This window comes from Oncorhynchus masou, chromosome 29 (genome assembly GCF_036934945.1).
Source record: "Oncorhynchus masou masou isolate Uvic2021 chromosome 29, UVic_Omas_1.1, whole genome shotgun sequence".
Classification (NCBI taxonomy): Eukaryota; Metazoa; Chordata; class Actinopteri; order Salmoniformes; family Salmonidae; genus Oncorhynchus; species Oncorhynchus masou.
In genome coordinates this window covers 65,936,864-65,959,193 of record NC_088240.1, presented here as the reverse complement: position 1 = coordinate 65,959,193, position 22,330 = coordinate 65,936,864, and the positions used below count along the sequence as shown (strand labels likewise).

The following is a 22,330-nucleotide window of genomic DNA, read 5'->3' as shown; positions in this document are numbered from 1 at the left end:
TTATGACAACGCGGATAATAATACAATATAAAAGCAGCCTGTGACAGAATTTTTTATATGCTTTATTTTTTGTAAAATAATGTGAAAGGTACAAATATTTTCTTGTTAGGTTTAAGATGCACAGTGGTTTAGGAACATTATTTACAACATCGATGGGTTCCCTGGATATTACAAGTTTAAAATAAACATTTAAATGTAATTACTCTGAAAACGCAAAATACATATGGTTTTGACCCTAAACATGAAGCAAAAACGTTAACTACAACCGTAGAATTCACTGAACAATAACACAGCAATTAATATGGCCATCTGACTGATCCCTATCACACATAGCTTCACTGTTCAACAGCAACCCCTAGTGGCAATGTTATTGCCGTGCATGGTCTTCAACTACAACGTTACTGCATAACACAGATGCTGAGAGATCAATGAAGTTGTTAGCGCAGCCTCCTTGTAGTCTTAAAAATCGGAAATTAAGCCTCAGGTTCGTTCAGCCGTTCCTAGCTATCATCCTGGAGGAAATGAATGTGGTTTGGGGATAAACGCCGAAAATAAGGTCCGAGGTTAACACATGTCTATACACAACCTTTATGAATTATGAAGCCTATTTTGATTACATAAATGCTTCAAAATTTACAAAAAAAATAACTTGGTGATAGATGATCTCATAGAACAAAAAATAAGATCTCCCAAGCCTGTGTTCTCCACACAGACCTGATGTGTTTATCAAAACAAACCCCAAAATAATTTCTCCATAGCCTAGCTCTGTTAGTGCCTACAAAACGACCACATTATTATTGCTTTCTAAAGGCATGACAGCTGAAGCATCAATTTGCAGCTGTGAAGAATTGCCAAGATGTGAGACAAATTCACTTGGTATAACTAACTAATGCAGAGGGGGAAACCATGAGCAATTATTGCTCCTTTTCGCAGTAAAAAAAACTGCAGTGTAGATAATCAAACTTTGGGATACACATGATAATTTTGGGCTCCCGAGTGGCACAGCGGTCTAAGGCACTGCATCACAGTGCTTGAGGCGTCACTACAGACCCTGGTTTGATTCCAGGCTGTATCATAACCGGCCGTGATGGGGAGTCCCTTAGGGCGGCACACAATTGGCCCAGCGTCGTTAGGGTTTGGCCGGGCTAGGCAGTCATTGTAAATAAGAATTTGTCCTTAACTGACTTGCCTAGTTAAATAAAAAAGTTAAAATATATATATATAACCTGAAGAAAAGTGACTGATATTTCTCTGAGGCATTGCGTAACATTGTCACAGATTCTAAATCAAACAACTGGTAGAGCAAACATGCTTCACCCTGGACTAATCAAGCAGGACTACCAATGGCGGGCGTGCTCTTGGGTCTTCAAATGACAATGTGCAGAATAACAGTAAAATGACTTTCTCTGCATTTCATGTCTGTTCTCACACCAGGTGAAGATAGAGATCATATAATCATCACACCTCTTGAGTCAACTGCCAGCGCTGACTCTGAAACTAACTGGTACTTCATCAGAATACCCTTCAGACCCAATCTAAAATATACTAGCCACACTTACATGATTCCTTCTAAACAGACAAGACATTTCATCCACTCTTCAGTCCAATTTAAAAAAGCCTCATTCAAATCTCCATTATATAGCCTATCAATTCAAATATCACTTCAAAATAATATTTTCAGTTTTGGTTGGGAATGGTCCACAGTGCAGTACTAAACAAAATCAGAAAATACAGGAAACATGCCACAGAAAATAGGGAACACAGGACTAAGCAATGCAGAAACACTTTCAAAAATGATTTTCACGCTAACTTTATTTTTATACCTCCCCTCATTAATGGCTAAATTGGAAATGGATTATTATGGCTCCTCAAAACGACTTGTGGCTTGCCAATACCACCAGCCTAGTAAGAAGCAAGATATACACCAAGGCACAACGTTGGCTCACAGTGGTAAAAGGGGACTTTGCAAACCCACAATATTACTGTTGGATAGGAGGCCGTAGTGAATAGGTTTTTCCATAGGTTTGATACTCAAACCACTCCCTGTCAAAACAGATTTGCATTTGGCTCATATGATCAGTGTAAAAGCAATATGGTAGAAATAAAGCACACCGGTAATTAGAGGTACTTCAATATCTGTCAATAAGGGGGTTAAACTATGTTACCACAACTTCAGAACAGCACTACTTCATTTTAGGATGGATGTTACCACAAATCTATGATGTAACAGTTGCATACAGCTTTCTATATCCAAGTTGCAACGCTTGTGTTTTATTAAGTCTGTCAAACATGGCCTCTTTCAGTCCACACTGGAAAGAAGGGCTGATTTCCATAATCTTTGTCATTATGAAAGTTAAACGATATTATCTCAAGCGCTCTAACTTCCTGTTGCTGCCACACAATGTCAAACTTACAGTAGTCTTTAGACACCAATATCAAATTGTCACCAAAGCAAAATGACAATTTAAAAACGCAAAAAAATATTTTACAAAAAATGTATTTTCGCTACAATAGTATGATGCAAATGTACTATCTGAAAAATTGTATTTGACAACTCCCAGACAGTCACAAGACATGCACAAGAACATTTTGCATAGCAAATGGACTACATTGTTCAGAATCTGTTGCTTTTCAAATCATGCAACCGGTTTCAGGGTGTTGTGGAACCAAACGGCTTCTCTTCTTAAATATATTCAGTTATTTATACATTTATATACAAAGACCACCTTTAATTAAAAAATAAAACTTCATAGTAATAACTAATTTGTTACATAAAAATATGTTACTATAATCTGGCTATGGCCCTTGCAGTGGCAGGACAGGTGCAGCAGGTGGGAGGGGTTAGAGGTGTCAATCACAGTGGCTAGGATTACCTGACTAAAACGGACACTAAAGCTCCAAGGCCTTAGGATAGTAGTAACAGTTACAATACATACTATGGCACAAATGTTGCTATGCATTCACATGGTTTTGGCCTTGTCGTTTCCCAATTACTCAATGATAAAACATATAACTCATGTCATTGAAATGTATTGAGGGCTTTTGTCCCCTCTTTCTTTTTCATGTCAACAATGCCAATTCTCTTGATGGAAGGCAGACACTTTGTGAATAGTACACATTTAAAAACAAACAGTCCCTAGTTGCTTCAAAGGGAATGTGTAGAAGAGGGTAGGTCTAAGATCTAAGGGGGAGCTAGCAGAATAGCAGGCACACAGAGGTGGTACATAGCAAAAGGTCCACGGCTTAAACTTACAGAGAAGCTCCATGGTTTAGAAGCAGGCTGGCAGAATGGCAACAGCTGCCATGTTGGGACATATATAAAAAAATATATATACAGAAATGTTTGTCACATACACCAGATAGGTGCAGTGAAATGTGTTATTTTATGTGTTGTTTTTAATAGACAGGATAATGGACTCTAAGGACTACTTGATTCAATATGAGGACAATATCCTTAGACGATCGATTTAGTTATTTTTTAGATACGGAACGATCAAGACGATTCGAGTTAACAGACGTCAAATGAGAAAGGTCAATTTAGCTGGGTCTAGAACACAGACTGTGATAATCTTACAGACAAATATGCTGTCCAGACACTAAAATGACCCCGTAAGTGCCAACTTGTCCCAAGGGACTGAGAAAGTCACCTCTCCAAAAACACACTTTCTTCTCTTTGTCCGTTGAAACACAGAATTCTATCTGAACTATAGCTAGAAAGGTCCGCCACTGAATTACCTTCACCAAAGTTAAATAAAATAGAAACACTTAATGACATGTCAATTGGCCACTATTGGTTGAACAGTCTCTGGTTGGGTTGATGTAATCCATAAAATACCCCAGATCTACTGTATGTTCTTGCAGTAGAATGATGGCAAACATAGCTGATATTCCAGCCTCCCCATACTGGCGTTGGAATGATGGAACACCGACAGACAAAGCCGAAATACCAGTCGGAAAAGTCCTGTCTTATAGAATGCATATTGTATGGTTTTCAAGACGGCATTTTCAAGTGTAACTGACCTCATGCGTGATCCCTGCATTTATGCATTATCCGAAGTGCATTTGTTTACATGCAGATAAGACTCGTACAAGCTAATGCCAATTTTTTTCTCTTAAGCATCATAAGTGCGTTTTCGATAAATGCCTGGATGTAGCGGAAAGAACCTTTAACAAACTTGCTCCACCACTGACATGTCAGTCCTGTCCTCCAACCTTCCCCACCACCACATCACCTCACAAAAAGCATGTGGAGAGGTCCCCACTAGACCAGGTGCCTCCAACTCTGGTCCTGGAGAGCATGTAGAATTCTATTCAAGCCCAGGACTAACACACACAATTCAAATAATCAAGGTCCAGATTGAAGACTGATTAGCTGATTATTTGACAGGTATATTAGTACTATGATGGATCAAAAGCCTGCTCCCCAGTTTCTCTCCAGGACCAGTCAGAGAACCCTGCACTAGACTGTCCAAAACCTCCCACAACCTCGTATTTGCAGATCCTGTGGTTGGGTCAATCGCCAAGGAGGGGGAAGCAAAGCGGGGCTCAACCCCACCTGTTCTGCTTCAGCCCGGGGTTGTTCCAAGCCCCTTCCCTCCGCATCCACTCCAGGCCGGGGGGGGGGGGGGGTCACTTGAGGCGGTCGGAGCGGAAGGAGTCTTCCACGGCGGGGTCGGTCAGCATGAGGTCCCCATCCAGCATGCCCAGCCCTTCAAGGGCCAGAGGGTCCATCCTGAGGGGGTCGTCCAGGGCAAAGGAGTCCATCTCAAACCCTGGCACGTGGGACAGTGCGCTGGCGATCTCCTTGGAGAGGCCCAACGAACTGTCTCCTGGTGAAGAAAGAAAAGAGGGCTAGTAATACATAATAATAAATGTTCCATTTAGCAGACGCTTTTATCCAAAGTGACTTACAGTCATGTGCGCATACATTTTCGAATGGGTGGCCCCAGCAGGAACCGAATCCACAACCCTTGACATTTTAAGTGCCATACTATACCCACTGAGCCACTCAGGATTAGTGTTAGTTGTAGGAAAGCATTCCTCTCCTACAAGGGAGAAATAGCCGAAGTGGTAGCTCATATCTCACCTGTGAGGATGATGTTAGGGACGTTGTGGCATCCCTCTCCCCCAAAGTTCTGGTTGTTAAGGTGCTGCCTATCCCCTGAATCGTGGAGCTCCAGGAAGCCATGGTTGGAGTGGTAGGATTCCTCCTGGTCTTTTCCACCACTCCCACAGCCCAAGCCACCATGGTTGAATGACAGGCTGTCTCCCGGAGTCTCCATGTTGAACTGAGACGGGAACAAAACACCAAACGTGAACTCAGGCAAACAAACACAGTATAACAGAACTCAGCAATGAAAGCAGAGGTGCAGTAGTCAATATAAATATGAGCCAGAGAGAAATAAAGTGTCTGCAGAAATAGTATACCTGCTGGTTCTGTCTGGAGGCGATCTGCAGGCCCAGGTAGGGATCATTCAACAGAGAGTTTAACAGTAATGTGTCCTACAACACAAAACACAGGTACTTTAGTGTAAAGACAGAACAACACGTCATACCAAGTTATGTTGAGTAACATCACCTACAATATGTATTGTAGTAATGAAGTGGGTCATCATTGATGCTACATCCTACAGGCCAATTTCACTGTGGTGCCAATTTCACAACCCCCCAGCACACAAAGATAGTCTGCTCTCTGGACTGCTATTAATAGAGCCATTCAACAACAGAGCCCAGGATCCATTTCACCTCACTTGGGCATGACACCAGCGTCCCCTCTTAAGTTCCACCTAGCACATTCTGCAGCGAAATAAACTTGTGCGCATGTTCAATGACATCATATGTCAGAAGGAAGTTGTGAAACAATCTCCAGTGGCTAGTTATGGAGCCGACTTGAGTGAGCATTGGAAATGTATTGAGAAACTATACAGGTCCAGGAAATGTGAAGCATTGAGAAGGAAATTATTGAGCAGAGGTTAAAATAATAAGGCCTCCTGAATAGCCCAAGTTCTGTTTAATAAATACAGTACCAGTCAATTTCTTTTTAGAACACCTACTCATTCATGGGTTTTTCTATATTTTTATCTATTTTCTGCATTGTACAGTGAACACAAAACCATGAAATAAGAAATCATGTAGAAACCAAAAAAAAGTGTTAAATGAAATTATATTTTATATTTGAGATTCTTCAAAGTAGCCACCCTTTGCCTTGATGACAGCTTTGTATTCTCTCAAACAGCTTCATGAGGTTTTCCTGGAATGGTTTTCCAACAGTCTGGAAGGAGTTCCCACATACAGTTGAAGTCGGAAGTTTACATAAACGAGTTTTATTGACTCCAACTTAAGTGTTTCAACCACTCCACAAATTTCTTATTAACAAACTATAGTTTTGGCAAGTCGGATAGGACATCTACTTTGTGCATGACAAGTAATTTTTCCAACAATTGTTTACAGTCAGATTTCACATAAAATTCACTGTATCACAATTCCAGTGGGTCAGAAGTTGACTGTGCCTTTAAACAGCTTGGAAAATTCCAGAAAATTATGTCATGGCTTTAGAAGCGTCTGATAGGCTAATTGACATCCTTTGAGTCAATTGGAGGTGTACCTGTGGATGTATTGGATGTATTTCAAGGCCTACCTTCAACCTCAGTGCCTCTTTGCATGACATCATGGGGAAAATCAAAAGAAATCAGCCAAGACATCATAAAAAGAATTGTAGACCTCCACAAGTCTGATTCATCCTTGGGAGCAATTTCCAAATGCCTGAAAGGTACCACGTTCATCTGTACAAAGAATAGTATGCAAGTATAAACAGCATGGGACCGCACAGCTGTCATACCGCTCAGGAAGGAGATGCGTTCTGTCTCCTAGAAATTAACGTACTTTGGTGCGAAATGTGCAAATCAATCCCAGAAAAACAGCAAAAGGACATTGTCAAGATGCTGGAGGAAACGGATACAAAAGTATCTATATCCACAGTAAAACGAGCCCTATATCGACAAAACCTGAAAGGCTGCTCAGCAAGGAAGAAGCCACTGCTCCAAAACCGCCATAAAAATGCCAGACTATGGTTTGCAACTGCACATGGGGACAAAAATCATACTTTTTTGGAGAAATGTCCTCTGGTCTGATGAAACAAAAATAGAACTGTTTGGCCATAATGACCATCGTTATGTTTGGAGAAAAAAGGGGGAGGCTTGCAAGCCAAAGAACACCATCCCAACCGTAAAGCACGGGGGTGGCAGCATCATGTTGCGCGGGTGCTTTGTTGCAGGAGGGACTGGTGCACTTCACAAAATAGATGGCATCATGAGGTCAGAAAAGTATGTGGATATATTGAAGCAACATCTCAAGACAGTAGAGGTCTACATCGCATCAAGTGGTCACATGAGTTTTGCTCGTGCAACAGAATTTGGACAGCCATTGTTTTCCCCTCTCCTACTGTGAAGTTAAAGATTGGTCGTAAATGGGTCTTCCAAATGGACAATGACCCCAAGCATACTTCCAAAGTTGTGGCAAAATGGCTTAAGGACAACAAAGTCAAGGTATTGACGTGGCAATCACAAAGCCCTAACCTCAATCCTATAGAAAATGTGTGGGCAGAACTGAAAAGGCTTGTGTGAGCAAAGGCCTACAAACTTGCCTCAGTTACACCAGCTCTGTCAGGAGGAATGGGCCAAAATTCACCCAACTTATTGTGGGAAGCTTGTGGAAGCTACCCGAAACGTTTGACCCAAGTTAACTTTTTATGGCTGCAGGAGCAGTATTGAGTAGCTTGGATGAAAAGGTGCCCATTGTAAAACGGCCAGCTCCTCAGTCTCAGATGCTAATATATACATATTATTAGTAGTATTGGATAGAAAACACTAAAGTTTCCAAAACTGTCAAAATATTGTCTGTGAGTATAACAGAACTGATATTGCAGGCAAAACCCTGAGGAAAATCAAAACAGGAAGTGGCTTCTATTTTGAAAACTCCATAGCCTCCCTTTGCTGGATTTAAAGGGATATGAACCAGATTCCTTTTCCTATCGCTTCCTCAAGGTGTCAAGTCTTCAGACATAGTTTCAGGCTTTTATTTTGAAAAATGAGCCAGAACGATAACATCGCGTCAAGTGGTCACATGAGTTTTGCTCGTGCAAACAGAATTTGGACAGCCATGGTTTTCCCCTCTCCTACTGTGAAAGACATTTGCGGTTGATATATTATCGATTATATATTTTAAAAACAACCTGAGGAATGATTATAAAAAACGTTTGACATGTTTCTGTGGACATTATGGAAACTATTTGGAATTTGTGTCTGCGTTTTCGTGACCACTCTTTCCTGTGGATTTCGGAACCTAACGCGACAAACAAACGGAGGTATTTTGGTTCTAAAAATAATCTTTATAGAACAAAAGGAACATTTGTTGTTTAACTGGGAGTCTCGTGAGTGAAAACATCCAAAGATCAAAAGGTAAACAATTAATTTGATTGCTTTTCTGATTTTTGTGACCGAGCTACCTGATGCTAAGTGTTTTATTTTATTTATTTTACTAGGCAAGTCAGTTAAGAACAAATTCTTATTTTCAATGACGACCTAGGAAGTGGGTTAACTGCCTGTTCAGGGGCAGAACGACAGATTTGTACCTTGTCAGCTCGGGGATTTGAACTTGCAACCTTTCGGTTACTAGTCCAATGCTCTAACCACTAGGCTACCCCTGCCATGTACTCAATCTTTTATTGTGCGATCAATAAACTTACACAAACGCTTGGATTGCTTTCGCTGTAAAGCATAATTTCAAAATCTGACACGACAGGTGGATTAACAAAAGGCTAAACTGTGTTTTCCTATATTACACTTGTGATTTCATGAATATAAATATTTATAGTAATATTTATTGTATGTAGCGCTATGCTATTCAGCGGTTGTTGATGACACTTATCCCGATATCGGGATTGCAGCCATAACAAGTTAAACAATTTAAAGGCAATGCTACTAAATACTAATTGAGTGTATGTCAACTTCTGACCCACTGGGAATGTGATGAAGGAAATAAAAGCTGAAATAAATCCTTCTCTCTACTATTATTCGGACATTTCACATTATTAAAATAAAGTGGTGATCCTAACTGACCTAAAACAGGGATTTTTTTCCTGGATTAAATGTCAGGAATTGTGAAAAACTGAGTTTAAATGTATTTGTCTAAGGTGTGTGTAAACTTCCGACTTCAACTGTGTGCTGAGCACTTGTTGGCTTCTTTTCCTTCATTCTGCGGTTGAACTCATTCCAAACCATCTCAATTGGTTTGAGTTTGGGTGATTGTGGAGGCCAGATCATCTGGTGCAGCACTCCATCTCTCTCCTTTGTGGTGAAATATATATCTTACACAGCCTGGAGGTGTGTTTTGGGTCACTGTACTGTTGAAAAACAAATGATAGTCCCACTAAGCTTGAGTTGACCAGGTAAAAATCTGTCGTTCTGGCACTGAGCAAGGCAGTTAACCCACTGTTCACCGGGCACCGAAGAAATGGATGTCGGTTATGGCAGCCCCCCCGCACATCTCTGATTCAGAGGGGTTGGGTTAAATGCGGAAGACATTTTGGTTGAATGCATTTAGTTTTACAACTCACTAGATAACACCTTATCCCAAGTGCAAACCAGATGGGATGGCATATTGCTGCAGAATGCTGTGGTAGCCATGCTGGTTAAGTGTGCCTTGAATTCTAAAATCACAGACAGTGTCACCAACAAAGCACCTCCACACCATCACACCTCCTCCTCCATGCTTCACGGTGGGAACCACACATGCAGAGATAATCTTTCCACCTACTCTGCGTCCCACAAAGACACAGCGGTTGGAACCAGAAATCTCAAATTTGGACTCATCAGACCAAAGTAGATTTCCACCGGTCTATTGTCCATTGCTCGTGTTTCTTGGCCCAAGCAAGTCTCTTCTTATTATTGATGTCCTTTAGTATCCTCTGCAGCAGAGGTAACTCTGGGTCTTCCTTTCCTGTGGCAGTCCTCATGAGAGCCAGCTTCATCATAAAGCTTGACGTTTTTTGTGACTGCACTAGAAGAAACTTTAAAAGTTCTTGAAATGTACCATATTGACTGACCTTAATGTCTTAAAGTAATGATGGACTGTCGTTTCTCTTTGCTTACTTGCTGTTCTTGCCATAATATGGTCTTGGTATTTTACCAGATAGGGGTGGTATACAGAAGATAGCCCTACCTTGTCACAACACAACTGATTGGCTCAAATGCATTAAGAAAATAAATTCCACAAATTCACTTTCAACAAATTGAAATGCAGTCATGAATCTGGTTTAGAGAATGTCAAGAGTGTGCAAAGCTGTCATCAAGGCAAAGGGTGGCTACTTTGAAGAATCTTAAATATAAAATAGATTTAGATTTGTTTACCATTTTTATTCTACAATGTAGAAAATAGTAAAAATGAAGAAAAAAATCCTAACTTTTGACTGGTACTGTATATCCCATGACAGCAGAGTAATGTGTCATGTGTAAAGAGAAAGATATTATACTATTTGATACTTGAGGATGTCACACACTAATTTGCATGGCCAAATGTATAAATAAATCAGCTGATTATATAAATATACAATACATAATAGTGAGCTAATTCTAGTTAGATGACAGAGTGAACTCTTAAAATATGTCCTGGTGTGACCAGAAGCCATCAGGCTGATACTTGTTATGGTCTTCATAATAGATGTGCAGATGATTACATCATCCGGATCATTCTAGTTGACCGCAGTTTCTATCACAACATTGCGCTTGCTTTAAAACCATGCGTTTACAAAGATATCAGCCCACGCTGGCTGTCATGCCCCTCTGTCCCAGAGTGGTGAGGTAGGTTAACCGTGACGGACCGATAGTAGGAGGACAGAGGAAATTGTGGCTTTATTCGGCCAATTGGCAGGAGTGTGTTGTGTGTATGGGCTGGCACTGACTCTACTCACGTTGTAGAGGCCCAGGTCTGTGGCCAGGGAGTGGCTGATGTGCTGCAGCTGGGGAAGACTTCCCTGCTGCCTTTGCTGCTCCATCTGCTGCTGTTGGTCTTGCTGGTCCTGTTGTTGTTGCTGGGTCGACTGGAGGTCTTGCATCTGCAGGCACTGGGAGTTCTGGCCCTGCTCACCCTGCTTCTCAATTTTGACTGACACCCTATGGTGCTGCTGCAGGTGCTGCTGGTTCTGGACATTGCGCAGGTTCTGAAGGTGCAGCTGCTGGAGGGCCTGCTGAGACTGGGCACGTTGCTGCTGGTGCAGCTGGTATTGCAAATGCAGCTGATGATGTTGGTGTTGATGCTGCTGTTGTTGTTGTTGTTGTAGTACCACGGACGGCTGGGAGACCTGTTGTCCTGCCTGAGAGGCCTGCTGGGATGTTGGAGGACCTGGCTGATGATGCTGCTGCTGCTGGGGTTGGCTGAAGGGGTAGGGAGGGAGCCTCTGGTCCATGGGCAGTTTGCTGGTGTCCAGAGGGACGCCCTGGCAGGAGATAAACACATTGATTGGAAATGGAATACACACTCAATTGGCATGCAGGTCAGCCAATGTTATGGTGCCATGTAGGCTTGAGCTGGATACAGTATAAACTATATACTGGGGTATTTTTGAAATACCCATGGCATGATTTTCAATACGTCAAAACAATTGAGTTAGTTTTTTCATCAATTTGAATACTTGTTATTTTTAAATAAACACCTACAGTCAACTTGTGCACTAGGTTAATAGATAAAACAGCATTAGCTACCCTTGCATGCTGACGAAAAGGGCAGTTTACTTAAAAACTAGCAGTATTTCAATCTTCTCGATTCATCATAATTAGAAGTACAGCGCCATCTCCCATCCCTGGAATGAGGTACGTTTTCCGAGCCATATCTCGCACCGGCTCCGTGGCGTCCACATTATGGCATAGCGCAGTTCCAACCAGAGAGAGAAGTAATTAACATCTAGTCAGGCTCTTTTGGCTAACTAAGTGGCTAGCTTGCAAGATCAATCTTCTTGGTTACAGCAGAGACAAATCCACTGCTGGATCAAGATCCCTGACATCTACTATTTGTTTTGTGTGCAGCACAGGAACGGCATGAAGGTATGAACATCTGGATACCGCCCAACCCCAGGGCAGTGCTTATTCTGGCCTATGATTAAGTCATGGTAAAAGGAGAACGTAGGTAGACATTACCTGTGTTATGGAGGACAAGTTAGGAGAGATGGTGGGGGAGAACTGTTTGGAGTGGTGCCGGCGAGACTCCCCTCCCATGGGTAGGATCAGAGGGGAGAGCTGGGCTCGTCTCCGTGGCGACGTGCTGAGAGGCGACTGCCCCTGGCTAGTTAACAATGGCGAATAAGAGGCGCACGAGCCAGACCCTCCCACCCCGCTACTGTAACTAGGGTTACTGGCTGCGGTCTGGAGGGACTGGCCACTCAGGGAGGAGTTGCTTAGGCAGGAGTGCAGGGATTGGTTGCTGAGTGAAGACTGAAGGGAGGGGGAGGAACTAAGGGAGGACTGCAGGGATGGGTTGCTAAGCGACGAGTGCAAGGAGGTGGAGCTGAGGGAGTTGGGCAAGGAGTGGCTACTGAGAGATGATTGGATGTTGGGGTTGCTTAGCGAGGACTGCAAGGAGGGGTTACTGAGAGTGCCCTGAAGAGATGCCAGGAGACCTGTTCAAATAAGACAAATAAACAGATCAGAATATATAGCTAAATAAAACACGCATTTTCAGTCCTGGTGTGAAAAGTTGTGGTAATGCGTACATAATACACTGGACAAGAATATGTAAAGTGTTGGTCCCATGTTTCATGAGCTGAAATAAAAGATCACAGAAATGTTCCATATGCACAAAAAGCTTATGTCTCTCAAACTTTGCGAACAAATTTGTTTGCCATTGAAAAGGAGTGGGACAAAATTGTACAGGCCACAATCAACAGGCTGATCAACTCTATGTGAAGGAGATGTGGGAAATGGTGGTCACACCGGATACTGACTGGGTTTTCTGTAACACGCCCCAACCTTTTTTTAAAGGGACTGTATCTGTGAGGAACAGATGCAGAGCTGTATTCTCAGTCATGTAAAATCCATTGATTGAAATACATTCCTATTGCCTGGTTTCCTTATATGAACTGTAACTAAAATCTTTATATTTTTGTTTAGTGTAGAAGACTACGAACATCAAAATTCACTGAAGATGTATTGAGACAGTTTGTCTCCTGGCGATCATATCAGGAGGTATAACGCTAGCTCAGTCCCCTGAAAAGGCCCTGAGCTGCAGGGTGCATCTCAAGAGTCAAACAAGGTTTCCTTTCCTTGTCTCCTATTTCTTTCACATCAGTGCAAATTAAGGATAGAATAATAACAACAAATATCTGGTAAGCATTCACCATACTGTTTTCACCTGTTTCCATCAGTGACAAAGAGACAAGACGAGAAGAGCAAGCCACCTCAGACTATTGACATGCACCCTAGGCCTTGCCTCTAGACTGAAGTGTGTGGTCGGCCAAATCACCTCAACACAGCTAAGGTCAGTAGGGCCATATAAAATTTGTTTAATTTCTTGCCTGATTACAGTTAGTTTTATTTACCCAAATTCCGTAGAGTTTTTCCAGGTCTCCGTTTTCCCCACAACAATGCTTAAACCACATAAGAGACCACTTTTGAGGTCTGGGAATTTTTTGGGGAACTTTTGAGTGTAGTTACCCTTTAAACCCAGCGCACACCTAGCAAGAGGCTGTTCAGCTGTGTTTTTGTTATGATTTGTTTTGCAAAACAAACACCCACTGGATTGATGCAAATAGTCATATCATTCTGCCAAGTAGGCATAGGCTTTGCAGTTAACATTTAATTTAGAAGGTTTTTGGGAAAGTCTTTCCGTCTACCAGAAGACTGTTTTCATTAGCATCATTGCTAACAGCTTACACAAAGTGGTAACTGCGTGCACAGACGGGGGAATTCTCGGTGCCTCTTCAGAAAGTTGCAGGACATACAAATCACTGATGCATTCTGGTCATGTCTTATGATAAACCTGGGCAAATTAATTCATTTTCACTACATTTCGTTGACTCACTACTAAGATCAATACATTTTGTTTTACATTGTTGAATTACATTTTATTGTCTAGATTATCTGATTCTGTCCACGTTCTCTGCATCAGGGATTTTTTTAGGGCCCTAGGACAGCTACTTCTTCCGGATGCACAGCCCTGCACTTAACCTCCAGTTTCACTTTCTAAATAAATCTTACACGCACCCACCAAAATGAATATCGGCCTGTGTCCCACTTGCACCAACACCCACTAGCTTCTTCCGTTTGATTCACAACTTAGACATTTTAGCTTGTGTGACAGAAAGGGTTGTATTGTTCCTAGAATGCCTGCATGAGCGCACACACGAACATACACGCAAGAGAGAGGTGCTGAAGATCAACATGGGATACAATAGCACACACACTCTTCAGCCTCTGTCCCACCGCCCCTCCCTGTACCTGGCGAGTGGCGGAAGGCGTTGCTGGCATTAATGCCCAGCTGGGTGAGGGTAGTGGCCAGGTTGCCCGTGCTGCTGCCCCCACTCAGGGACGAAGGGTAGCCCGGCTCGTCTGGGTCCAGTGGGGTGGGCAGCGGCGACGGGAAGTGCAGGCTGGAGAGGTCGGGCAGGGAGCCCCCCGTGTTCAGGGCTGAGGGGGCATGGGGGGTGCTGGAGTGCTGGTCCGGTGAGGGGAAGATACTGGAGGAGGAGATGGAGAAACTATTTAGAAAGACAAGAGAAACCACAGTGGTCTCTCACATTCGGCAAGAATTAAGACACTGTGATTTCCAGACAGATAGGGTGACCTCAGTGTCCAAGAACTAAACTGACTCACACCCAACATCAGCCTCCAGACACACGCAGCAAGAAAGAGAAAACAGAGAGAGAAAAAGAACAGAAGAATAGACCGAGGGGAGAAAGCGAACGAGAGAATAAATTACAGAGGAGAGAGAACAAGAGGAAAAAAAGACATGGGAGATAAAGAGCAAGTGAAAGAGAGGGAAAAAGTCAGTCCACTCCACACATTCCAATCTAAACCCCAGCTTTAAGAGAAAGATGAAAGAATGAGCAACAGAAAGGCTACGGGGGAGTGTAACGTCATGTCAAACAACCCTCTGCATCCCTGATTACACCGACTGCTAGTCATGACCAAGAAGAGGAGGATAGACAGAGGCTGAAGACAGAGGAAGATATTTCAAATGGCTGTTTCAATGGAGAACAAATGGAGATTGAGCTGAGGCTTTTACAGCAACAGATAGTGTTCAACAGAAAATCGGCCATGGATTAATTGGTCATACCTGAGGGCACACGCCAGCCATAGGACAATACTGTGTCTCCTATCAGACTCCCCTCCATATATCGCTGATTCACATTCAATTACACAAATTACATTAAATATAAGCAGCAACGACATTACATTAGGTCTACATTAATGCACAACATCGCAGGTTTTCATAACCGTGTGTCTCCACTGAAACAGATTACTGTAGATAATTGTGTTCAAACTTCAAAAGCCACAGACATTTCCACATAAGTTATTCTATCATGTGAGAAAAGCTGTAGAAATGACTTGGATGTGTTTTAGAAGGATTGACTTACTTAATACCGGGAACTTCACAGGACTTGGGTCGAGAAGACAACAGGGGCAACTTCTTGGTGTCCCAGGGCTTGAGCAGTATGCCCTGATCCAGAACGTTCTCCTCAATGGGGGGAACTGGGTACGGAAACACTGTGGGTGACAAACAACATGATTGAGGAAATCAATTCACTGTCTCCTGGTCACAAGGATTTCTTTCAATTGTCAAGATTATTTGTGGTGTGTTTAAAGTAGGACAGAATTGTTAGTGTAGAGCGAATGGGACTTTTAGGCTCACTTCTTCTCCCCTCTCCTTCACTCTGACCTGGAGGAGCACAGAGAGACACAAGTCAGAGCACTGGGGCAAACTGGGAATGGGCTTAAGGCACAATCACACTTAAGCAATTATAACAATATAGTCATTTAGCAGACACTTATCTATGTTGCAAACCCTCAACTCCCACTCCGATTTGTTAACTAAAAACATATGCTCTTGTTTTAGTCTTTAGTGAGTCCTCACCTGTGAGTCTGCCCTGAGGGGTGAGTGTGTGTCCAGCACTGAAGGGGTCTCCTGCAGGGGGGTTCATCACACTGGTGTGGAGGGCAGAGTCTGAGTTGGTCCTGCATAGAGAAAAGGCATCAGGAGAGGAGAAAGATATATCCAGGGGGTCTCTTTCCATTGCCACATCAACCACAAACACATTATCCAAACAGGAACCAACTACTCAAGTCAATCCATGACTCATTAGAAAAGTCCTCCGGTAACCACATCATGACAATCACCACTTGACTTTTACTTCTACTCAGCCACAAACTAACTCCATCCATGATATATTGGAACTCTGTCTTAAATATAAATTCATTCAATATAAAAAGGATCAACAAATAAAATATACAAGCTCTTGGAAGATCTTTGAATGGCCATCTCGCACTGGCACAATCGTCTGTTAATGTCTTCACCTGGACAGTAAGTTGATGCCCTATGTTGAGGGGGAGAAGAGAAGATAGATGGAGAGGGCGGGATTCACCTGTTGAGTGCCATGATGGGGAGGCGAAATAACTGGCTTTTGTCTCCTGGGAAGTTGCCCGAACAGTTCCTTTCGTGATCAACAACAAAAATGGCCATTATTCTCCAAAGAAGGATAATACATTTTTTTAAATGTAGAGATAGAAGGCTTGAGACAAACCGCGAGCATAGGAGATGCAGAGACAGAGGGAGGAAAAGAGGGAGATTGACATTCTACAGAACACATGGCCCATCCCATAGATACTTTTCACTCGTGTTGTTGGATACAGAGAATATTGAGTGCATTTGTGGGTGTGTGTTACTGCATGCTCATGTGCACGAATGTATGCATTCACAAGAGTGAGTTTGCGCTCATGCGTGTGTGTGTGCTCATGTGTTTCTGTAAAAATGGCTATTATGAAAGAGGTTCTTAAATTCTCTGCTAAAATGTGGTCTCGCAGCGATTGGTTCACATCAGTAGAACTTACGAGGCTGTTTATCAGTGTTTCCAGACCCCAGTGCTGATCTGGAAAGAATCGGACAGACTTGTGCCGACTCCACCATAAACAAACTTCAGAAGCAGCTCCCTCCATTCACCTGATTAATGGAGGCCTTTCCCCAAAGTGCAGCATCCAAGCGAGCAGGGATGAGAAACGCTGGTTTAGAGCGGCCTTCATTTTATTCATGTTTCAAAGCAAATGTATACGTCTACTCGACATGCCTTTATCTTTTGCAGAGATTAAGATAAGTGGAACTGTTGGGAGGTGTGTAAGAGTCATAATTTCATGTCAAAGCCAGCTTCCCTTTCTCAAAGTGTATGTCCTTTTCCATTTAGCAGAGAACGAAAGAAAAGAAAAGAAAGAAGAGGACTGGCAAGAGAAAAGCGGTGGGAGTTTCTTTCCAAAACTTGAAGAAAAGAGTGTATTCAGATGCCAGAAAAAAGGGAGGAAAGTGGAGAAAATTAAACAACTAAAAGTTCTGAAAAGCAACTGAATTCGAGGCTATGAAGGAAAGCTAAAAATCAGGCGTCTTGTTAGTCAGTCCCAAATGCGTTAGTATGCATTGTTACCTTGAGAGCAAGCTATAATGCTGCAGAGAAAAACAACTAAGCACAATACATCAAAAATGAACAGGCTTCCCTGGGGATACCCATGTCTCTGCAGATTGGGGTCCACTCCAGAACATTACCTTCTCCAACTGGTATCCGGAGGTGGGGACAGATAGGCTGAGTTGTATGGAGAGCTGTCCACCTGAGGAGCACACAAGTCAAGGCAACAACTAAATCTACTCTTCTCATCCACAATCAGGGATTTGGTCAGCACAACATAGAAAATGACAAAATAATATATTATCAAAGCAGTCCTTTGCCTAAGTAGAGCAAAACTCTGGATAAGCTCCTAGATTGTGCTTTGTGGAATACCTCCCAGACTCTGGTCTAAGAGGTATTGTGAAGGATACTTACTCTCCTGTAGGGGCGCACTGGGGAGATGAAGCGTCTGTCCCTCTGGACCCGCTCTACCAGGCCGTGGTGCCGTGTGGAGCGACTGGAGTCCAGGTTAGAGTGGAATAAACCCTAAGAGAGGGGGAAAGATGAGAGAAACAAGTAGGAGAACAGAGAAACAGAAAGGGAGAGAGGATAAAGAGGGGTGCAAGAGAAGAGGGAGAGACGCCATGGTGTTTAAATTGGTGTCAAGTGATTGTATGGATAGATTTTTAGGCTATATATTAATGTGGACCTACACACACACTGAGGATTTTTAAAAAAAAAGGTGAGCCTCTCTCACCTGAAAGTCGCCTGGGTTCCTGCCGATCTGATTAACGTTGGGTAGGGAGCCCCCATAGTACGGGCCCTGGGTTCTAGCCAGGCGCACTTTCTGAGCCTGGATCTGGAGAACAAAGAGGCAATGGAGACTTTATGAATACCTAATGTCTTCTGTAAGACAAACTGCAATACTTGTGTCCTTGAAATGTTTCACTGCTGGATTGCTGCATAGCCTACACAGAGACAGATGCCACATCAGTGGATTGAGATAATCAAATGGGTAACAAGATCATCAAGCGTTTGTTGTTGTGTGCTTTATCACCTGCAAAGCTGTGGTTGTCCTATGGGGTGGCAGGGTAGACTAGTGGTTAGAGCGTTGGACTAGTAACCGGAAGGTTGTGAGTTCAAACCCCCGAGCTGACAAGGTACTAATCTGTCGTTCTGCCCCTGAACAGGCAGTTAACGCACTGTTCCTAGGCCGTCATTGAAAATAAGAATGTGTTCTTAACTGACTTGCCTGGTAAAATGAAAAAAAAAATGAAATGAAACAATAGAATGTTTGAAATGAGCTGGCCCGTTCTTTTAGTAAGACACTGTCTGGCCATTTTCATTAATGACACAGGCAAACATCTTGGTGTTTTTTCAGACCTTGTTCTTTTGAGTAAGAACTTGACATGTTATAATGTGCTGTCCTGCCTCTGACATCTTTCATGCAGTCTCTCAACCTTTAAAAACAGAGGGCAGTGAGTTCATCATTGTAAAAGAGAAGGACAATCATTCACAGGGAAAACCACACGTACTAAGGAAAAGCTGCTAAATTATTATTTCTAAGAAAAATAAGAACTTTGAAAACAGTCACAAAGCAACAACATCCCCACCAGCATATTGGATATTGATAATAACACCCAGGAGTTAACTAATACATTTCAAGTTGGACAAAAGATTTCCAGCGAGGTAACAGTGAGAAAATACTGCTTTGTGTACCTTTGTGACATTGGCAGTGTAAAATATTATGACAGCAGAACAATTTGAGACAAGGTCTTCATAGGACATAAGATTAAATCTGCTCTTACAACATTCCCTTCCCTTCTGAAATAGATTAATATGAACCACTACTGTTCCAGAATAGAGATTAGATAGACCTACTGAGTCATATTTTACAAACCCATCTAAAAAATGGCCAAAAGTATTAAAGCTGGAATCCTTAATTGTGAAACTGCGATATTACAACAACAAAGAAGTAAACAAACACAGTTTCTTTGCCCTCTGACATCACTGCACCAGTGATAGAACAGCAGAGTATGTGCTACAATTTTTACTATGATGGGTGACGCTCCTCACCTTCACTTCGTCAACAAAACAAATGCAATAACAACGACCATGGGGCGGAAGGTGAAGCTGTTTCCCCTACTGCAGATTCAATCCCCTCTCTTTTACATAGGCCTAGCCACAGGCGAATAGGATTACAGTAGCTAGAGCTTTCAGTATTCATCACACTGGTGACAATATGAATTCTCCACACATATACAGGCTGTACAACCAAAATGATGAATAAATACAATAAATGAATGGAAGTGGGCAAATCCATGGTAACAGATTCGCACAGACTCAGATTAATACCAAACAAAAAAAACATTGATTTATAAGTTTAACAAACCATAGAACTCTATTCACAAGTACTAGTTTTAACAATTTCCATTGAACATTTTACAGGATGAACTGTGCAGATACAAAGTCTGGACACAGAATAAAACTGAGTGAGAATTTGGAAGGAAGTAGGGTGTTATGAGCGGTTGAGATGAGCCAAGACTTGAGCCATTGAATGTGCTGCTCAACAATGCAATTTATGAGAGGGTGAGTCTTTGGGCTCCAGAGTGGCGCAGCGGTCTTAAGGCACTGCATCACTACAGTCCCTGGTTCGAATTGAGGCTGCATCACATCTGGTCATGATTGGGAGTCCCATTGGACAGTGCATAATTGGCCCAGTGTCGTCCGGGTTTGGCTGGGGTAGGCAGTCATTATAAATAAGAATTTGTTCTTAACTGACTTGCCTAGTTAAATAAAGTTTATTTTTTTTTAAATTGAGTCACTGATTTTGATTTGCCCTCTTCTCCTTTCTATTCCTCCTTCTCAGTCTCCATCACATTCACCTCAAAATGTATAGGCTATTCGTAGAGGGGGGAAATTGTGGGCATTAACATGTTTCTAAAAGATTGAATGTTCAAAAAAAGATGTTCAGAAATTCATTAATAACCAAATTAATAATTTTTATCTGTTTGAAAATCAGTTCAAGTGTATTTACTTCAAATTGAAAGATCCTTAGAATAAACTCTGGGGTGTGTATACATTGTCTTGCAACGGAAACCTGTTTAAGAACCAAACGTACACAAACAGAGCAAACGATGAAAAACGGGGGAAGACCTACCGGAATTTGTCCAATAGAAACTCTCGTTTTCGTTAAAAAAAAAATGTTTGGAGTAAACGGCTTGCATCAGAATCGGCGTAATTAATACAGCCGTGGAGTTCCTATAAACACACCATTTTGTGAATGTTCAACTCAGTGGAAAAATAATTGAGTTGGTTGCAGTATGCCAAGAGTTTGCAATCTGTTCTGGTTGACAGCAGCCACTATGAACCACTTCACTTGATGTACAGTCTTATTTGACAAACTAGCTAACTATCTCAGCACTGAAAAGCTAACGTTACGCCAAAACATGGCTGGTAACTAACGTTATCAACCAGTCACACAGTTCAGTGGTTCTTACGTCGTTTGGTTTGTAAATGTAGGAGAAACGAAAATATATTAAAAAGTTGTTTATAACTACACTGTCTCGTTAACATTAGCTTGCTAAGTAGTTAGCTAGCTAACGTTAAGTAACGTAACGAACTAGTTAACGTTAGCTACTGAATTTGAAATACTATTTAGCCACAGGTGGCTAACGCAGGGCTAGCTAACTCGTTTATTTACGCTAACGTTAGTTAACTAGCTAGCTGGTTCGCATGACACTTTTGACAAGTTAGATAAGATAGCAATCAACATCGTAGTTAGCTAGTTAACGTTTAGGTGAAATAACTAGACATTCAAACTCCAACAGATAAAAGGCAAATCGTGGTTAACGTTCATTCTTGGCTAGAGTTAGTTAGCTTACGTTATATTAGTTTATAATGTTCGTATTTTTTTTGTTTACCCTCTTGACAAGCCCCGGGCCTGTACTTACTCCAGCTTTCCTCTCTTGCCTCCCCCCTCCGACTTACCCTGGTAGAGGTGATGTCCATCATAACCTCCTGAAATGCGGCAGTCTCTTCAGCCTGACGTTGGGTATGTAGAGCTATTTTCTCGCTAAATTTTCGAGGGTTTGATGCCCCAGACCCAGCACCCGAACTGGGTCCTGCTCCGGGTCCACAACCGCCTACATCCGTAGCAGACATCTTTGCCGAACGACTTCACGCAGTGGGATGATCTGACTTGGTCGTCACGAACGTTAGTTACCATAGCCACAAAGTAATAAGGGCCGCCTATTTCTACAATTTATCTTCTTAAAATGTTATTCTAAACCTAACATGAACAACACAGTTAACCTTAAACGAAGACCAAAAAGCTATTTTTTGTTTTCATGAATTTGTACGATAAAGCCCATTTTTACTTTATGTCTGTGGTAACTCGCTAGTCGAAACCATCTGACTTGTGGGAGGACAAGAGGGGAGGAGAAAGTCAGAGCGCCCAAACGCAATCTGGGACATGTAGTTTATTTTTATTCATTGTTTATTTATAAGGCTAGATCAATACAGAAATTACAGTTCTGTATAATGGATATTTTGGATATTGATTAAAAAAACGTTAACTATTGTATTGGTTGGTTTCCTCAAATAAAAGGGCTGCATATAAACAAGATTATTCAGTCGTAAAATACACCGCCACACTGGTTGTCTGATCACTATCATACTCATCACAAATCCTATCAC

At 42.1% G+C, this 22,330-nt stretch overlaps 1 protein-coding gene across 1 annotated transcript; it reads right to left on the bottom strand.

The window, feature by feature from the left end:
- Positions 1 to 44: 44 nt before the first annotated feature.
- Positions 45 to 22,047, bottom strand: LOC135520320 (CREB-regulated transcription coactivator 2-like). Its single transcript, XM_064945769.1, has 14 exons — positions 21,623 to 22,047; positions 18,390 to 18,491; positions 18,068 to 18,178; positions 17,794 to 17,855; positions 16,628 to 16,696; positions 16,120 to 16,220; positions 15,898 to 15,924; positions 15,623 to 15,752; positions 14,484 to 14,722; positions 12,189 to 12,667; positions 10,967 to 11,491; positions 5,428 to 5,502; positions 5,087 to 5,288; positions 45 to 4,829 (listed from the first exon to the last, which is right to left on the bottom strand). Exons 1-14 carry the CDS (start codon positions 21,794 to 21,796, stop codon positions 4,630 to 4,632), a joined length of 2,496 nt encoding a protein of 831 aa, XP_064801841.1. The 5' UTR covers positions 21,797 to 22,047; the 3' UTR covers positions 45 to 4,629.
- Between the last annotated feature and the right edge of the window lie 283 nt (positions 22,048 to 22,330).